Source organism: Diabrotica virgifera, chromosome 5 (assembly GCF_917563875.1).
Source record: "Diabrotica virgifera virgifera chromosome 5, PGI_DIABVI_V3a".
Lineage (NCBI taxonomy): Eukaryota > Metazoa > Arthropoda > Insecta > Coleoptera > Chrysomelidae > Diabrotica > Diabrotica virgifera.
Genome location: NC_065447.1, coordinates 146,334,673 through 146,353,813, shown reverse-complemented (window position 1 = coordinate 146,353,813; position 19,141 = coordinate 146,334,673). Strand labels below are relative to the sequence as shown.

The following is a 19,141-nucleotide window of genomic DNA, read 5'->3' as shown; positions in this document are numbered from 1 at the left end:
ATCGATAAGGAAGGTTCTAGTCTAGACTCGAAGCGCATGGAAGATTCTATTGTTCTCAACAAAAATAATAGGGTGTTTCCGCTAAGAGATGGTGTTACTGCCTATCTCTCTCGCTTGTCTAGGCACGCGCTGCCTTTGAAATGACTTATAAATGTATTGTAGTGTACGCATTTTAAAACTTCCGTAGAGCAATCGAGTGAAGTCTAAAAGCTCTAAAAAACATGATTCTTCTTTCTGTGACACATTGCGATCGCGGGCCCTATTGGTATGGCCCGGGGGCCGGATGCGGCCCGCGGGCCGTATCTTTGACATGACTGCTCTAAGTACACGATTTGGTGATTCATCTGATTTTACACAAATCCTGACTTTTTCTGAAAATAGTACATTTTGTCAATTCCCAATGTTCCAGTTTTGGTGATGAAGACACCAATTTAGGCGATCAATCTTGTGCTGCGTGGATAACTCAGTAACCCATACCGGTCTCCTGCTGTATACTCCTTGGCACGAACTCTTCTTCTTCATTCACGAACGTGAATGGTTGACCCTTCCCAAATTCTACGCCACTGGCGGAATTGCTATTTTAGTGCAATTTTTTGATTCCTCAATACTTTCTATGTAAAAAACATACTCTTCATTCGTAACGATAAAGCCATTAGTTTTCGAGATATTTGAAGCTAAAAACGAAGGAGCATAATATACAGGGTGTTTCATTAAATTGTCCATATAGTAACCGGAGAAACCGGTTAGAACCGATATAGAACAAAATACGAAGATTTAACCTAAAACACTTAAATAAAATGTGGTTCCTTACTGAGTTACAGGGTGTTTTATCTAAAAATTTAAAAACTATTTTTGCTCACCATTTTAAAACTATTCCACGTATTCTTTTCATACTTGGCAGGAAGTATAGGTACTATACAAACTACTAAATTATGTTAAACAAACGTTTATGGCTATTACCAGAGGCGTACGACGGGAGAAAGTAAATGGTCGACCCTTTCCAAATTCTACGCCACTGGCGAAATTGCTATTTTAGTTAAATTTTTGGATTCTCCAATACTTTCTATGAAAATAATATACTCTTCATTCGTAACGATAAAGTCATTACTTTTCGAGATATTTGAAGTTAAAAATGAAACGACACGGTTATTTTGATCAGTGTATTGTGTCGCTTCATTTTTAATTTCAAATATCTCGAAAACTGATCAATTTATCGTTACGAATGAACAGTATATTATTTACATAAAAAGTACTGCAAAATAAAAAAATTACACTAAAATAGCAATTTCGTCAGTGGCGTAGAATTTGGGAAGGGTCAACCAGTCACTATCCCCTGTCGTACGCCTCTGGTAGTAGCTAGAAACGTTTATTTATCTTAATTTAGTAGGGTGTCCAGTACCTACACTGTCTGCCAAGTATGATAAGGATACGCCAAATAGCTTTAAAGTACTGGGTACAAATAATTTTTAAATTTTAATCATATGAATCATATCATAAATTAATCAAAATAACTGTGCAGTTTCATATTTAACTTCAAATATCTCGAAAACTAATGACTTTATCGTTATCAATGAAGAGTATATTATTTACGTAGAAACTATTGTAGAATCTAAAAATGGCACTAAAATAGTAATTCCTCCAGTGGCGTAGAATTTGAGAAGGTCAACCATTCACCATCCCCTGTCGTACGCCTCTGGTAGTAGCTAGAAACGTTTGTTTATCATAATTTAGTAGGGTGTCTAGTAGCCGCACTTTCTACCAAGTATGAAAAGGATACGTCGAATAGTTTTAAAATGCTGAGCAAAAATAGTTTTTAAATTTTTAGATAAAACACCCTGTAACTCAGTAAGGAACAACATTTTATTTAATTGTTTTAGGTTAAATCTTCGTATTTTGTGCTAAGGTTTCTCCAGTTACTATATGGACAATTATTAATGAAACACCCTGTATATAGTTTAGTTCTCCAGGCCTAGAAGGCCCATGGCTTGGTTTACTATTCCTTTCCAATCTCTCCTATTTGCTGGTTTATTTTTCCAATTTGTGATTTTCAGTTCTTCTGTCTTTTTCAACATCTTTCTTCCACCTGTTTTTCGGTCTACCTTTCTTCTTCTTTCCTCCTATTCCTCCAGTTAGTATTTTTTGGGAAGTCTCGTGTTTGGCATCCTTTGGATATGTCCCAACCATCTCAGTCTTTGTGATTTTATGATCGCTACTATGTTTGGTTCACCATACATCCTCTCCAGTTCTACATTTGGTCTTCTTATCCACATTAAAGGAGCATAATACATTAATCAAAATAAGTGTGACTTTATCGTTACGAATGAAGAGTATATTATTTGTATAGAAAGTATTAAAGAATCTAAAAATTATGCTAAAATAGCAGTTTCATCAGTGGCGTAGAATTTGGGAAGAATCAACCATTCACTTTCCCCTGTCGTACGCCTCTGGTAGTAGCCAGAAACAATTATTTAACATAATTTAGTAGGGTGTACAGTGCCTACACTTTCTGCCAAGTATCACACGGATATGTCAAATTATTTTAAAGTATTCTTTTTTTTAATAATTTATTCTTTATTTAAAACTTGAAGAACTAGGTGTGCCCGGTACTATAAAACAATTTTACATATCCTTATGGTACCTGGCAGAAAGTGTAGCTACTGTACACCCTACTAAATTATGTTAAATAATCGTTTGTGGTTAATACCAGAGGCGTACGACAGGGGAAAGTAAATGGTTGACCGTTCCCAAATTCTACGCCACTGATGAAACTGCTACTTTAGCACAATTTTCAGATTCTCCAATACTTTCTATGTAAATAATATACTCTTCATTCGTAACGATAACGTCATTAGTTTTCGAGATATTTGAAGTTAAAAATGGAAAGGCACACTTATTTTGATTAATGTATCCTCCTTCGTTTTTAGCGTCAAATATCTCGAAAACTAATATCTCGAAAATAGTATGTTTTTACATAGAAAGTATTGGAGAATCAAAAAATTGCACTAAAATAGCAATTCCGCCAGTGGCGTAGAATTTGAGAAGGGTAAACCATTCATGTTCCTCCATAGTACGCCTCTGGTAATAGTCAGAAATGTGTGTTTAACATAATTTAGTAGATTGTACAATACTAGCACCACTTACCAAATTTCGTGTTGTTGTCCCATGCCTGTCAGGAAATATTCAAAAATAAATAAAATAAAAGTTCAACTTTGACACCCTGTATTTCGGTTATTATCAACTTTTGTACTAAGGTTAGTTAGCTTAAATCGACCTATTTTAACCTCAGGAATCTAAGGTTAAACTATGGCCCATTCTTTACCAAACACCCTGTATAAATCGCACCCTGAGTTTTATTTAACTGTAACTCGCTACAAAACTATTATTTAGTCTTACCTGTGGCATGATAACCAGGCGGAGCGTTAACTTGCATCATTGATATTTGATTATTGGCCATCATTCGACCTCCTGGTACATTTACTACACCTACTCCTTTTTGCGGTGGCATATTCATACCTAAGAAGAGATGTTATTAGATTGAATTAAGTTTTACTAAATAAAAACAAACCTTGGGTTCCTTGTGGTCTATAAACATTATTCTGTCCAACATTCGCCCCTACCCCAGCAGTGGTATTAACCAAAATGTTAGAATTCGGCTGTGTGGTACCTGAGAAAACATGGTATTAATGTTGAGGAAGTCTATTAGGATTAACAAATGCTTATTTCAATTTTGTTTAATTTGCTAAGTAAAATCATGTATTTAATTAGCCATAAACATATTTTTGAATATTCTCTTGATTTTTCCCCTCTATATCTTAAATAATTTTAATTCAATTACCAGCGAATTTTCACTAACGTCTTACTAACTGTGAAACTATTTTTCCGGAATACAAATTGGATACGTAGCTGATGTCTTTCCATTGCCCTTTTGTATTTTCGCTATTTTTTCATTATTTTCTTTCGTAATTATCCATGTTTTGAAATCCGTATATTAGAACAGGTAGATTGAATTAATGTCATTAATAGTCTAAGAGCTAGTAAACCCTCCGACTAACGGTCGTCCGGCAAGGCTAGAAATTTTTCTAGTGATAATTCATAGCACACCAAGACTAAAAACCATGACCTGGCAGGCATCAGCGGTGCACGTGTATCTACCAGGTGAATCGAAAAGTGCAAATTTAGGGGGTAAAATAAACTTTCTCCTGTAAGGTTTAAATTTAAGTATGTGTTTGAGTAAGTCACTTAGAAGAAATGTGTACAATGACAGGCGATTCTGAAGAGCATAAGACCTTGCCAGGCGAGGGGAAAGATTAGGGGTTTTTCCTAAAATTATTCTTTTTGCATCTAACAATTTTTTTTAGGTTTTTTGAATCATTCCAAACAGAAAAGGTCTTTAGTGATTTTTCTCTTAAGTTAATAGTTTTTGTTATATAAGCGATTGAAAATTTTGAAAATTGCAAAATCGGCCATTTTTAACCCTAAATCGGACATTTATCTAAAAATTTCAATGTTGCCAAGGTACGTAGATATTCTTTAAACATTGATTGATGAAATCCCGAAGAATTTTTTGCAATAAATTATCGAAAACAGCTTTGTTTTTTTAATTGCTAATCAAGCGTGCCCGACACTGTAGTATAAGTGAGGACGTTTCGAGTTTGCATAAATTCATTATCTCGAGAATGAGCAAATTTCAAGAGAAATCCTCAGACAGGTGGATTTTTATTTTTGAATTAGGACTTTGTGGCATATATATATAATACTAGTGACGTCATCCATCTGGGCGTGATGACGTAATCGATGATTTTTTTAAATAAGAGTAGGGGTTGTGTGATAGCTCATTTGAAAGGTTATTTAATTCTCTATTCAGTAATATAAACATTAACATAATTATTTATACAGGGTGTACAAAAAAAAATTTTTCTTTTATTTGTCAAATTTAATCAAAGTTAATTTAATAAAAAAAAATTTTCTACACCCTGTATAAATAATTATATTAATGTTTATATTAGTGAATAGAGAATTAAATAACCTTTCAAATGAGCTATCACACAACCCCTACTCTTATTTAAAAAAATCATCGATTACGTCATCACGCCCAGATGGATGACGTCACTAGTATATATATGCCACAAAGTCCTAATTCAAAAATATCGACCTGTCTGAGGATTTCTCTTGAAATTTGCCCATTCTCGAGATAATGAATTCATGCAAACTCAAACGTCCTCACTTATACTACAGTGTCGCGCACGCTTGATTAGCAATTAAAAAAACAAAGGGGTTTTCGATATTTTATTGCAAAAAACTCTTCGGGATTTCATCAATCAATGTTTAAAGAATATCTACGTACCTTGGCAACATTGAAATTTTTAGATAAATGTCCGATTTAGGGTTAAAAATGGCCGATTTCGAAATTTTCAAAATTTTCAATCGCTTATACCGGGTGTCCACTTATATTTTCCCCCATTTTAACTGCCTATAACTTCTAAACGGTTCAAGATAGAAATATGCGGTTTTCGCTGAAATGTTTTATTTTAGTAAAAGTTTTGTCTGAACGGATTGAATTTTTTATATCGCTTTCAAATACGAAATAAAAAATGGTGGATTTTGTAAAAAAACTTTGTTGACTTTTTTTTAATGGAACACCCAGTATATCTTTTTGTAAATTGAAAGAAAGGTCATTCACATATCCAGCGATATAAAGTTTTTCAAAATCCGTTGTCAAATCACTGAGTAATTAATTTTTAAAATGAGGGGTGCAACGTGGATATCACATATCTAAATAACATAACTGAGCAAAATGATATTATGTTATGTGATTTCCACATTGCATCTCTCATTTTAAAAATTAACTGCTCAGTCATCTGGCAACCGATTTTAAAAATTTTTGTATCGCTGGATAGGTAAATGACCGTTTTTTCAAGACACAAAAAAAATACTGAGTGTTTTAATAAAAAAAGTGAACGTTTTTTTTCAAAAATCCGCCATATTTTATTTAAAAGCTCTACAAAAAATGGTCATTTACCTAAAAACTTGAAAAAACGGTCATCTATCTATCCAGCGATATAAATTTTTTTAAAATCGGTTGTCAAATGACTGAGCAATTAATTTTTAAAATGAAAGATGCAATGTGGAAATCACATAACTTGCTTAGTTATGTTATTTAGGTATGTGATATCCACGTTGCACCTCTCATTTTAAAAATAAATTACTCAGTGATTTGACAACCGATTTTGAAAAACTTTATATCGCTAGATAGGTGAATAACCTTTCTTTCAATTTACAAAAGGATATACTGGGTGTTACATTACAAAAAAGTCAACAAAGTTTTTTTCAAAAATCCGCCATTTTTTATTTCGTATTTGAAAGCGATATAAAAAATTCCATTCATTCAGACAAAACTTTTACTAAAATAAAACATTTCAGTGAAAACCGCATATTTCTATCTTGAGCCGTTTAGAAGTTATAGGCAGTTAAAATGGGGGAAAATATAAGTGGACACCCGGTATAACAAAAACTATTAACTTAAGAGAAAAATCACTAAAGACCTTTTCTGTTTGAATGATTCAAAAAACCTAAAAAAAATTTGTTCGATGCAAAAAGAATAATTTTAGGAAAAACCCCTAATCTTTCCCCTCGCCTGGCAAGGTCTTATGCTCTTCAGAATCGCCTGTCATTGTACACATTTCTTCTAAATGAACACATTTCTTCTCAAACACATACTTAAATTTAAACCTTACAGGAGAAAGTTTATTTTACCCCCTAAATTTGTATTTTTCGATTCACCTGGTAGATACACGTGCACCGCTGATGCCTGCCAGGTCATGGTTTTTAGCCTTGGTGTGCTATGAATTATCACTATAGAAAAATTTCTAGCCTTACAGGACGACCGTTAGTCGGAGGGTTCACTAGCTCTTAGACTATAAATTGTGATAGATATCAAAGTATATTTAGTACATAATATAGTTTCTCAATAGTTCGTGACTTTTTTCCTATTTTTTTCCCATTTCTGTGCAGAAAATTCCTTTGTATTCGGTCTCCTGAATGACACAAATATCTGTTTCATATTTGTCAAAGGTATCTGTTAAGTTTTTTTAGTGCTCTTGCTTCGAAAGTCCCTCTAACGATGCACTGCTTCTCGGGGGTGAAAAAATATACGATCAAAATAAGTCAGGAATTGGATTATCTGATTCTAAGCAACTTTTGCTCTATAGAGTTTTTTCACTAAGTCAATACTTTTCCAGTTATTTGTGAGTTAATACGTTTAGTTCATTTTTCACCATAAAAACCACGTTTTTAGACGGTTTCCCGAGAATTCAAAAAGTAATTATTTTATCGAAAAAACTATTTGTAGTAAAAATATAGCTTATAAAAAAGTTTAAAAAATGTAAACATGAAGTCGGTAAAACCAGTAGAGCAGAGTTGTAGCTGTAGCTAATGAAAGTTAGGTTCGTATTAGTCAAATTCCAAATCGAATATTTCAACGTGAAATAACCAAGGAAGCCCTTTTATTTGGGAAAACGCATCACAACTTTTTTAAAGTGCTTGAAAAAATCTTTATTTTTGTTTTCTAAAAAAGTTTCTAGCATCAAAAGTAGGTAAGTTACGCTCGAAATAAAGTTGGTCTCTATTTTTTTTGGTAAAAATATCATACAAATCACCCCGTAATTAGCATCCCAAATGAAATTAATCTTTACCGCTTCACAACTTTCTTTATTTATATGTGTTGTTTATATGATCTGTAAGTTTTATTGGTTCAAAGTGCCCAGTTTTGAAAAAATTTGGCTTTAAACCAAAAAAAAATTAATTTTTTTTAAATAACTTAAAAATTATTAGTGATGCCAAAAATCTTAAGGAGTAGAAAAATGCAGGTATTGATTTTATGAATGTGTTAAAAATTTTTGTTTTACAGTAATACACAAATTGGTAAAGATATGGCTGTTCAAAATTTGCATACACTCGTGATTAGTGACTCGTTCAATCCTTTTTAACTACAACATTTTCAAAAATGGGCACTTTCAATAGATGAAACTTACAGATCGTATAAAAATACATACATAAAGTAACTTATGAAGCGGTAACGATTAATTTCATTTGAGATGTTAATTAGGGAGTGATTTTCACAATTTTTTTACCACAGAAAATGGGACCAACATTTTTTGAGCGTAACTTACTTACTTTTGACTTACTTACGTTTTGATTTTGAAACTTTTTTAAAAACAAAAATAAAGCTTTTTTAAACACTTTAAAAAATTTGTAATGAGTTTTCTCCGAAAAGTGCTTGATTTCTTGGTTATTTCACGGTGAAATATTCGATTTGGAATATGACGAATAAGGACCTACTTTCATTAGCTACAACTCTGCTTCTGTTAGGTCTACAGACTTCATATATACACCTTTTTTCACTTTTTTATAAGCTAGGTATATATTTGCTTTGATTTTTTTTCGATAAAGTACTTACTTTTTAAGTTATTTTCGAAAAACCGTCTAAAAACGTTTCTTTTTGTTGAAAAATTAAGATATATTCACTCGCAAATAACTCGAAAAGTATTGACTTAGTAAAAAAAATATATAGAACTACAGTTGCTTAGAATTAGTCAGTTTGTCCAATTTCAGAGTTATTTTGAACGCATATTTTTTCACCCCACTTTTTGCTTTGACATGTTAGCTATGTGTATGCCAAATTTCATGTTAATCCAAGCGGTTCTTTAAAATTTAGAGGTTTTGCACTATTTTACCGTTAGTGAATGGACTACATATATCAGTAGAGCTAAATTATTACATGAATACCATAAAATATAATACATTATTCAAAAATTAAATGTAACACTTACCCGGTATTGGACTGTCACTTCCCTGCAATGGACTTGGCAATGACGTCATTGTCGGCATACCAGTATTTGTTATTTGTGTCTGACTTGTGGTCGTTGCCCCTGGTGGTGGACTTACAGAACGTTCCTTTAGACTGTGTATAAGATTTAAAAGTGATTACTAATTAAAAAGTTATTGAAAGAATGGGAAAGAAAAGTATTTTTAAGTGTGTAAAGTTTTTTAAATATCCTAGCTTCGGCTTACAAGGCTATCATCAGAGCTATGGCCAAAGGTTTAAAGTATCACTATAAAGAGAGAGGGAAATTGCCAAAAAATTCTTGTTTTTACAATAAAAAACTTTGGTTGTTGATTGAAGATTTTAATTTGAATGTAATCAATAGTTGTAAAAAATAAAAACCCAGGACAAGTTTATGCACAATGTGCATAAACATGTTAAAACAAGTACAGTAAAACCTCGATAGAACGGACCTCTATTTAACAGACTTTGGATATAGCGGACAAAAAATCTGATCAAATGTTAAAAAAAATTGAATGCAAAAAAATATGAAAAATCGAGTTCTAGAAGGAAAACCAACAAGGACAGGATCTCGGTACTGCTTTGTGCTAACACCGATAGATCGCATGGATTGACTACTATAATTGTTGGTAAATCTCGTAAACCTACTGTTGTCAAAGATATAATCATCAAAAGGCATCAACTACCCTTTTCATAAATATTATAGCTCTAATAGGGCATGGTTCACCAGAGATATTTTCAAAAATTGGTTTTTAAAGGATTTGTACCTGCAGTGAGAAAATTTCAAGAGAAGAAACTGGCAATACCTACCGCCTAAAGAGGTGAAATGTTTATTGATTTTAACTATTTAAATGTTTATGTTACTTTAAATGTTTATTGATTGCTAACCCCCCTGAAATTATTCTAAATTCAGAAGATGGCAAGTTTAATTGTATGTTTTGCCAAAAAATACATCGCTTATTCAACCCATGAATCAGTGAATAATTTTGTCACCAAATGAGTATATTGCAGAAAGTTTTTAGATGAAGTAGAAACGTAAAAAAGGAGCGAACAAAACTTTATTCGTTTTTTAACTTACATGTTTGTGCACTATATCTAAATACAGTTTGTACAATATAGTCCTGTCGCCAGGGGGGGTACAACGGCCTCGTTAATTCAGATGGACTTACCCAAGTTTTTTTTATGTATTTTGACCCGTAGAACACGAATTTTTTGGGTAACAGTTGATCCGGATGTCGATAAGATTGTTATAGACCAAGAACTTGAGGAATCAAATAACAGCGATTTTTGGCAAAACAAAACAATATTTTGTATTTTTTGGGTCATTTTAAGCAAAAAATATTTCTACAAGTTTTTTAGTAGGATGCACAGTTTTCGAGATAAACGCGGTTGAACTTTCAAAAAATCGAAAAACTGCAATTTTTAAACCCGAATAACTTTTGATTAAAAAGTAAAACAGCAATTCTGCTTAGCGCCTTTGAAAGTTCAAGTCAAATTATGTCGGTTTTGATTATTTGCATTGCTAAAAATTTATTGTGTTATTGTTAAACAAAGCTACAAACAACTAGTGCGTGAGTGATGTTTCTATGATTTCTCATTTAAAATCGAACGAGTAGGTAGAATAGGTACTAGTGCAATCAAGACTATTTCTACGTTACATGCGTTAAAACGCATGTAAAAGCACGGGAAACCCTACGTGTTTATAGCTTTGTTAAACAATAAAAAAATAAATTTTTACCAATGCAAATAATCAAAACCGATATAATTTGACTTAAACTTTCAAATGCGGTAAGCAGACTTGCTATTTTATTTTTTAATCAAAAGTTATTCGGGTTCAAAAATTGCAATTTTTCGATTTTTTTAAAGTTCAACCGCGTTTATCTCGAAAACTGTGCATCCTACGAAAAAACTTGTAGAAATATTTTTTACTTAAAATGGCCCAAAAAATACAAAATATTGCTTTGTTTTGCCAAAAATCGCTGTTATTTGATTCCTCAAGTTCTTGGTCTATAACAATCTTATCGACATCCGGATCAACTGTTACCCAAAAAATTCGTGTTCTACGGGTCAAAATACATAAAAAAAAACTTGAGTAAGTCCATCTGAATTAACGAGGCCGTTGTACCCCCCCTGGCGACAGGACTAATACATAATTAAAAAAAAATTAACTGATTTTAAACCCATTTTTATACAACGGGCTTTCGGCTTCCTGTTCCCTGATCATCCTGTTCTCCCAATTAGTCCGGTATATCGAGGTTTTACTGTATTTCGTTACTCGGAGATTCTTGGGGTTGCTGAACATGAATATAACATCAGAACCGACACCGGAGCACCTGGTGTTCAGGGTTATACTGCTTAGGCACGTCAGCTGGTGTTTCGAAGGCTATCGACATTAAATTGATGCAAATAGATTACTTGGGGTTTTTTTGGGATCTATAAGCACGAATACGTCATCAGGACTGACCCTCGAAGTACCTGGTGCCCAGGGTCACTTGCTGAGGCACGCCATCTTCTAGAGTTTCGGTACTAAATTGCTGCAAACAGCTTACTCGGGGGTTTTGGGGTTGCTGAACACGAATGTGACATCAGGACCAATCCTTGAAGCACTTACTGTCCGGGGTGACTGCTATGCGCGTCATCTTCTAGAGTTTAAAGTGTTTTGGTTAATAAATTGATGCAAACAGATTATTGGATTATTTTTGCAATTTTTTTATACCCCAAAGTATATACTCCGCATCAATTTAGTGTCGAAATTCCAGAAGACGACGTACATAGCAGTTATCCTGGACACTAGGTGTTTCGAGGTTCGGTTCTGATGTCATATTTGTGTTAGCAACACCAAAAGCCCCCGAGTAATCAGTTTGCTTCAATTTAGTGCCAAAAACCCTCGAAATTCCAGAAAATGACGTGCCTCAGAAAGTGACCCTGGGCGCTAGGTACTCCGGGGGGTCAGTCCTGATGACGTATTCATATTTATCGATCCCAAAATCACCCCAAGTAATCTGTTTGCAACAATTTAGTTTGGAAAACCCTCGAAATTCCGGATGAAGTGTTTTGGTAGTAACCCTGGGCACCAGGGGCTCCGGGGGTCGGTTTTGACGGCGTATTCATATTCAGCGACCCCAAAAACCCCCCGAATAACAAAATCTGGCCCGTAATATACTGATTTTGACATTTTTATGCATTTTTGGATGCAATTTATGCAGTGTAAATGCAATTATGTATTTTCACCCATTTTTCTATTGTACTTTTTTCTTGACGATATCCCGAACACAAGTCGATAGATGCTGTACTTAAAAATCGATTTATTTTTTCCTAAATTCTCTGGTCTATAAATAACTTATTGGTCACCAAATTTTGTGAAGGGTCACAAGTGGTTTTGATCTATAATACATTTTTAAATCCTATACTTTTCTAGCAATTTAACATCCTATATCTGGGATAGGACACTGTCTCTCGAATAAACAAGCATCTTAACTAATCTCAATACTTACATAAATTTAATATTTTATTAAAAATATTATAAAGGTACAAAAGATTTAACTTCGATAGAAAAATATAGTATTAGTTTGTGTATACTGTATCAATCGAAGACTAGCTAATAAATATATGATCATAGGTAAATAAGAACAATTACATAATATATATTTACCTAAATCCTTTGAGCAAAACAAGATGTCTCGGATCCTTCGCATAATTTTTAGTTTGAGAAGAACTCAAATCACCTCCAGCTTTTTCGAATAATTTGTATAACGACGGAATTTTTCTTGGAGATATCACAGAAAAGTTGATATTTTTCTAGAACAAGAATTAAAAATGTTCATAAATCGTTAGTCTAACGTTATTTACTTACGTACTTGATGTTAATGAATTTATATAAATCACTGAAAGAATATGAACCTATTTTGATATATTTTTAATTGCCAACATTTTTTAAAATTATCTTTTCAACACAATACCGGTTCAACATTCAATTACGTATTTGTTTACATTAACTTAGGTAACGAAGTAACAAAACTGGTTTTTGAAACAAATAAAAATGAATCGAATTACTAGAAATGAATCTATATTAAAAAAAATTACTAAAAAAATACTTTCTTTTAATAAAAATTTTTGTGACATATTATGGTGTACAGCTGACTACAAAAAATACATTTTTTCCTTGTGGATTTGAATCTATACAGGGTGATCAACTTCTGTGACAAAGTCCAATATACCTGTTATTATAAAATATATGAAAAAAAGTTGTTAATAAAAGTTATAGACACCTTTAATGTACACATTTTAAAATTAGTGAGAAATATACAGGGTCCTCCATAACACGGTGCCAAACCAAAGTTATGTTTTTTTAAACGGAACACTCTGTATTTTATTTAAAATTGGGTTTCTCTACATTTTTCTGATTAAAAAGATATAACACTTGCCTAGGGTTATACTGAGTGTTTCAAAGTTATGAGCACTTTTATCAAAAAATCGTACTGATTTGATCGCCCTGTATGATTGTAACAATATAATATAAACTTATTTTTTTACTGCTGTTGACTGTCAATATTAAATTAGTTTTGCAACAACGTACAATTTTTTTATCATTACACAAATTGTATACAGGGTAAGTCAAAATGCAAATAAAAGATTTTCTTCATATTTTTAAATGGAACACCCTGTATTTTATATTACCATCGAAAAATTCTTTCATTATACTTGCATATCTTTTAAATATTCCCTATACCTAAAGTTATTAGTTTTCAAGATATTTTAGTTTGATTGTTGATAACTCATAGATACGTTTATTACAGTAAATTAATTTCCCTTAATATTAGAAACCTCCAATGAGTTTGTTAATGATAATTAAAATTAGACTGCATTTCATTTTTTCTCCAAGTTTATGGTAAATTCTATACAATAACGACAATTTTATATTTACTAACAAAATGATATTAATTTTCCGCGAAGAAATCGGAACTATAAATTGCTGCAAGTTCTTGTTTAAGGTGGCTTTGAAAATAAATAATTGACACAAGAACTGTCAAATGTAAGATTTTAATTATCTGTACGTTTTTATTTTTGTTATTGATTATAATTGTTTGCCATATTGTTATAATTGTTACCTAACAATGAATTTTAGTCGTGAAGAAATGACAGACATGACATGGATTTTAGGAGAGTGTTTCAAAAACTCATTAGTTGCCACAAGAATTTATAAGGAACGGTGTCCATAGCGTCAACAACCAAATAAGAGAGCATTTGATAACTTATTAGACAGGTTTAATCGTACTGGTTCTGTTTATGAAGCAAAGGAAAAAACAAAAATCATTATTACGGATGAAAATGAATTAAATGTTTTACTGCCTGTTACAGAAAATCCTCATACAAGTATTCAAAATATTACAAGAGAGCAAGATATAAGTTATGGATCTATCCAAAACATACACAAGAAAAACAACATGCACCCATATCATATACAATTACATCAGGAACTTGTTGGGGATGATTTCGAACGAAGAGTACAATTTTGTCAATGGTCACAACAACAAATAGTTATACAGAGAGATTTTTTTGAGTTTGTTCTTTTTTTTTGGAGACGAGGCAACATTCCACAAAAATGGTAGTGTAAACAGAGACAATTTTCATTATTATTCCACAAACAATCCGTACTGTGCTCAGACACACAGTCAAACGAGATGGTCCTTAAATGTTTGGGGTGGAATCATAGGCAGTTACGTTATAGGTCCTTTTGTCTTTGAGGAATCGGTAAATGGTGAGGTTTATTTAAATTTTCTAGTGAATCATTTACCTATTCTACTTGAAAATGCACCATTAAACATCCGCCAACATATTATGTGGTACCTTCACGACGGAGCCCTTGCTCACCACAACGCACTTGTCAACGGTGAACTCGATGAACTATTTCCTGAAAGATGGATGGAAGAGATGGGCCAGTTCACTGGCCACCCAGATCACCAGAATTAAACGAAGTTGACTTCTTTTTCTGGGGTTATATTAAAGACGTAGTTGGACACCTCCAACAATAGTTAACGATATGAAAATAAGGATTCAAAACGACTTTCAAAATGTCACACAACAAATGCTTACAAACATCAGTAGGTCTTTCGAAACTCGTCTCCAGGCTTGTGTAGACGTTATGGCAGTTCATTTTGAACACCTTTTATAACATAAGAAGTACGTTGAACAGTTTTTTTATTTAATTTAGTTTTTTTAATAAATTTTAATAAAAATTAAAGTATTGTTATTAATAACTAAGTAATACATGTTGTTATCAACAATAAAACTAAAATATCTCGAAAACTAATAACTTTAGGTATAGGGAATATTTAAAAGATATGTAAGTATAGTGATAGAACTTTTCGATAATAATATAAAATACAGGGTGTTCCATTTAAAATTATGAAGAAAATCTTGTATTTACATCTTGACTTACCCTGTATACAATTTGTGTAGTCATAAAAAAATTGTACATTGTTGCAAAACTACTTTTATATTGACAGTCAAAAGCATTAAAAAAATAAGTTTATATTACACCGTTAGAAACATACAGGGCGATCAAATCAGTATGATTTTTTAATAAAAGTGCTCGTAACTTTGAAACATTCAGTATAACCCTAGACAAGTGTTATATCTCTAGAATCAGAAAAATGTAGAGAAACCAGATTTTGAATAAAATACAGGGTGTTCCATTAAAAAAAAACATAACTTTGGTTTGGCACCGTGTACCGTGACCCTGTATATCTCTCACTAATTTTAAAATGTGTACATTAAAGGTGTCTATAACTTTTATTAACAAGTTGTATTATATTGTATAATAACAGATATATTGAACTTTGTCACAGAAGTTGATCACCCTGTATTATGATTATGAAGCGATTAATATAAAGTAATGAGTATCGACAGGATAGAAGCGAGGAATACAAATGTCTATCCCCCTTCCTCTTCTGTCCTTTATTCTCATTTGAAAACCGATCTATGTATCTATGTATTGTCCTTCATTTGTCCAAAGTTGCACGTAGGCCTCCCCCTTATTTTTCCACTCTTCTCGGTTCAGTGCTAGTGCTAATCCTGTCGATCTGATCCCTGCGTATCTTTAGGTCACCCGACCATCTCATCTGTGGTATGCCCTTTCTTCTTTTATGGTCCGAAGGTCTGTGAGTTATCGCTTCATTCCGTCTCTTTGTCTGCTGTTGTGTATTGCAAATTTCCATTTGAGAGTAGCTGCATGTTTGTTTACGTCTTTCACTTTGGTTTTATTTCTGATCCATGTATTTTTCTTTTTATCACTTAGCTTGATACCCAGTATCTGTCTTTCCATTGCCCTTTGAGTCTTGGCCATATTTTCTATATTTTCCTTTGTGAAGGTCCATGTCTTTGCTCCATATGTAAGTACTGGTAGGACACATTGATCATATACTTTTGTGCGGAGGTATTGGGCATATTTCTGGTTTTTCAGATGTAGCTCATTTTTCCCGAATGTCACCCATGCGAGTCTTATTCTCCTTTTTATTTCTGTTGTTTGATTTTTCATTATTTGCCCTAGGCATATGTACTCCTTGACTTTCTCTATTGTACTTGTTCCTATTTGCACGGTTTCGTTGTCCTCTTCTACGTTTGTCATATATTTAGTTTTATGTAGTACATTTTTAGACCTATCTCATTTGTTTCCTTGTCCAATTGTATCATCGTTTGAATAAGATCTTTCATATTGTCTGATATCACCGCTATGTCATCCGCCTATCTCAGGTTATTCAGCCGTTGTCCATTGATGTTGATTCCTTTGTGGTACCATTCAAGTTTTTTGAATATATCTTCTAGGGCTTGTGTAAATAGTTTTGGGGATATTGTGTCCCCTTGCCTAATTTCTCTATTTATTTTTATTGGTTTGGTGTTTTGGTGTGGATGTTTTATTGTGATTGTTGCTTTTTCATAGATGTTTTTCAACATTTCTGTGTATCGATTGTTGATCCTTCCATTTATTAGCGAGGATTGTATGCCCCATTGTTCAATACTATCAAAGGCCTTTTCAAAATCCACAAAAGCAATATACAGGATGTTTCATTAAGAATTGTCCATATCGGCACTGGAGAAACCTTAGCACAAATACTAGATTTAACCTAAAACACTTAAATAAAATGTGGTTCCTTACTGAGTTACAGGGTGTTTTATCTAAAAATTTAAAAACTATTTTTGCTTAGCATTTTAAAACTATTCGACGTATCCTTTTCATACTTGGCAGGAAGTATAGGTATTGTACAAACTACTAAATTATGTTAAACAAACGTTTCTGGCTGTTATCAGACGCGTACGACGGGGAAAAGTGAATGGTTGACCCTTTCCAAATTCTACGCCACTGGCGGAATTGCTATTTTAGTCCAATATTTGGATACTCCAATACTTTCTACGAAAATAACGTACTCGTCATTCGTAACGATAAAGTCATTAGTTTTCGAGATATTTGAAGTTGAAAATGCAACGGCACAGCTATTTTGGTTAATGTATTGCGCCCCTTCATTTTTAACTTCAAATATCTCGAAAACTAATGATTTTATCGGTACGAATGAAGAGTATGTTATTTACATAAAAAATGTTGGAGAATCGAAAAATTGCATTAAAACAGTAACTCCACCAGTGGCGAAGAACAAGGCCAACCATTCACTTTCCCCTGTCGTACGCCTCTGGTAGTAGCCAGAAAGGTTTATTTAACATATTTTAGTATGGTGTACAGTACCTACACCTTCTACCAAGTATGATAAGGATATGTCGAATACTTTTAAAGTATTGGATACAAATAGTTAATATTTTTGTGTAATACTATCTTGGTGGTTAAGCATGTACATTGCACGTAAGCACTGATGATGACTGGTAAACCAGTCGAAAACTAGTTATGTGAATTTGATGTGGCCCTTTTGAGGGTTTTTTAAATATACCTTTTATACAGGATTTATTGTTTTTTGTATCACATGGTATACAGCCAACTACAGGAAAACTTTTTCCTTGTGGATTTTTAAATAGTTAATATTTATGTATGTTTGATTAGGTATTATGAATAGGTATGTTTGATTTAGAATTTAAAATTTTTTTGTAACCAATACTTAAAAAGTATTTCAAATATCCTTATCATACTTGTCAAAAAGTGTAGATACTACACACCCTACTATTGGATGTTAAATAAACGTTTCTGGCTACCAACAGAGGCGTAAGGAAAAAGTGAATGGTTGACCATTTTCAAATTCGACACCACTGATGGAATTGACATTTTAGCGTAACTTTTAGATTCTCCAATACTTTCTGTGTAAATAATATACTCTTCATTCGTAACGATAAAATCATTACTTTTCGAGATATTTGGTGTTAAAAATGAAGGGGCACAATACATTTACCAAAATAGGTGTGCCGTTGAATTTTCAACTTCAAATATCTCGAAAACTAATGACTTTATGGTTACGAATGAAGAGTACATTATTTTCATAGAAAGTATTGGAGAATCCAAATATTGTACCAAAGTAGCAATTCCGCCAGTGGCGTAGAATTTGGAAAGGGTCAACCATTCACTTTCCCCCGTCGTACGCCTCTGGTAATAGCCAAAAACGTTGGTTTGACATAATTTAGTAGTCTGTATAGTACCTATACTTCTTGCCAAGTATGAAAAGGATACGTCGAATAGTTTTAAAACGCTGAGCAAAAATAGTTTTTAAATTTTTAGATAAAACACCCTGTAACTCAAACCACATTTTATTTAAGTGTTTTAGGTTAAATCTTTGTATTTTGTGCTAAGGTTTCTCCAGTTACTATATGGACAATTATTAATGAAACACCCTGTATAGCGGTATTCTATACTCATTAGCGCGTTCAATGAGTATTTTCATAATTAGCAATTGGTATATTGCGCTGTATCCCTTTCTGAATCCAGCTTGATCTCGACATTGGTAGCCGTCTAGCTTTCCTGTTAATATGTTCGTTATAATTTTTATAAGCAGTTTATACATGGTGTTTAGTAGTGTTATTGGTCTATAATTGTTCAGATCACATTTGTCTCCCTTTTGAATAGTAACATTGTTATTGCTTCATTCCAGTTTTCTGGTATTCTTTTCTTTTGAAGTATTTTGTTCAACAGTATCTTTAGGGTCTTTCTAACTAAGTTTACTCCATTTTTCAACATTTCCATTGTTACCCCATCTTGACCGGGTGTTTTATTGTTATTCATTTCTCGAAGGACATTTTATTATCTCACTAATTTCGGATTGCAGCTCAGAATTTACGTTCCGAATTTTGGTTGTAAGTTTTTGTTGT

General features: G+C 32.8%; 1 protein-coding gene across 1 annotated transcript in view; it reads right to left on the bottom strand.

The window, feature by feature from the left end:
• The window catches only part of LOC126884470 (mediator of RNA polymerase II transcription subunit 25), a 170,145-nt gene that overhangs the window by 78,273 nt on the left and 72,731 nt on the right, over nucleotides 1–19,141 (bottom strand). Inside the window, exons 4-7 of the mRNA XM_050650405.1 lie at nucleotides 12,495–12,640; nucleotides 8,829–8,959; nucleotides 3,566–3,664; nucleotides 3,394–3,513 (exon numbers count right to left, since the gene is read on the bottom strand). Of these exons, the coding sequence (XP_050506362.1) occupies nucleotides 3,394–3,513; nucleotides 3,566–3,664; nucleotides 8,829–8,959; nucleotides 12,495–12,640 (496 nt within the window). The remainder of the gene's footprint in view (nucleotides 1–3,393; nucleotides 3,514–3,565; nucleotides 3,665–8,828; nucleotides 8,960–12,494; nucleotides 12,641–19,141) is intronic.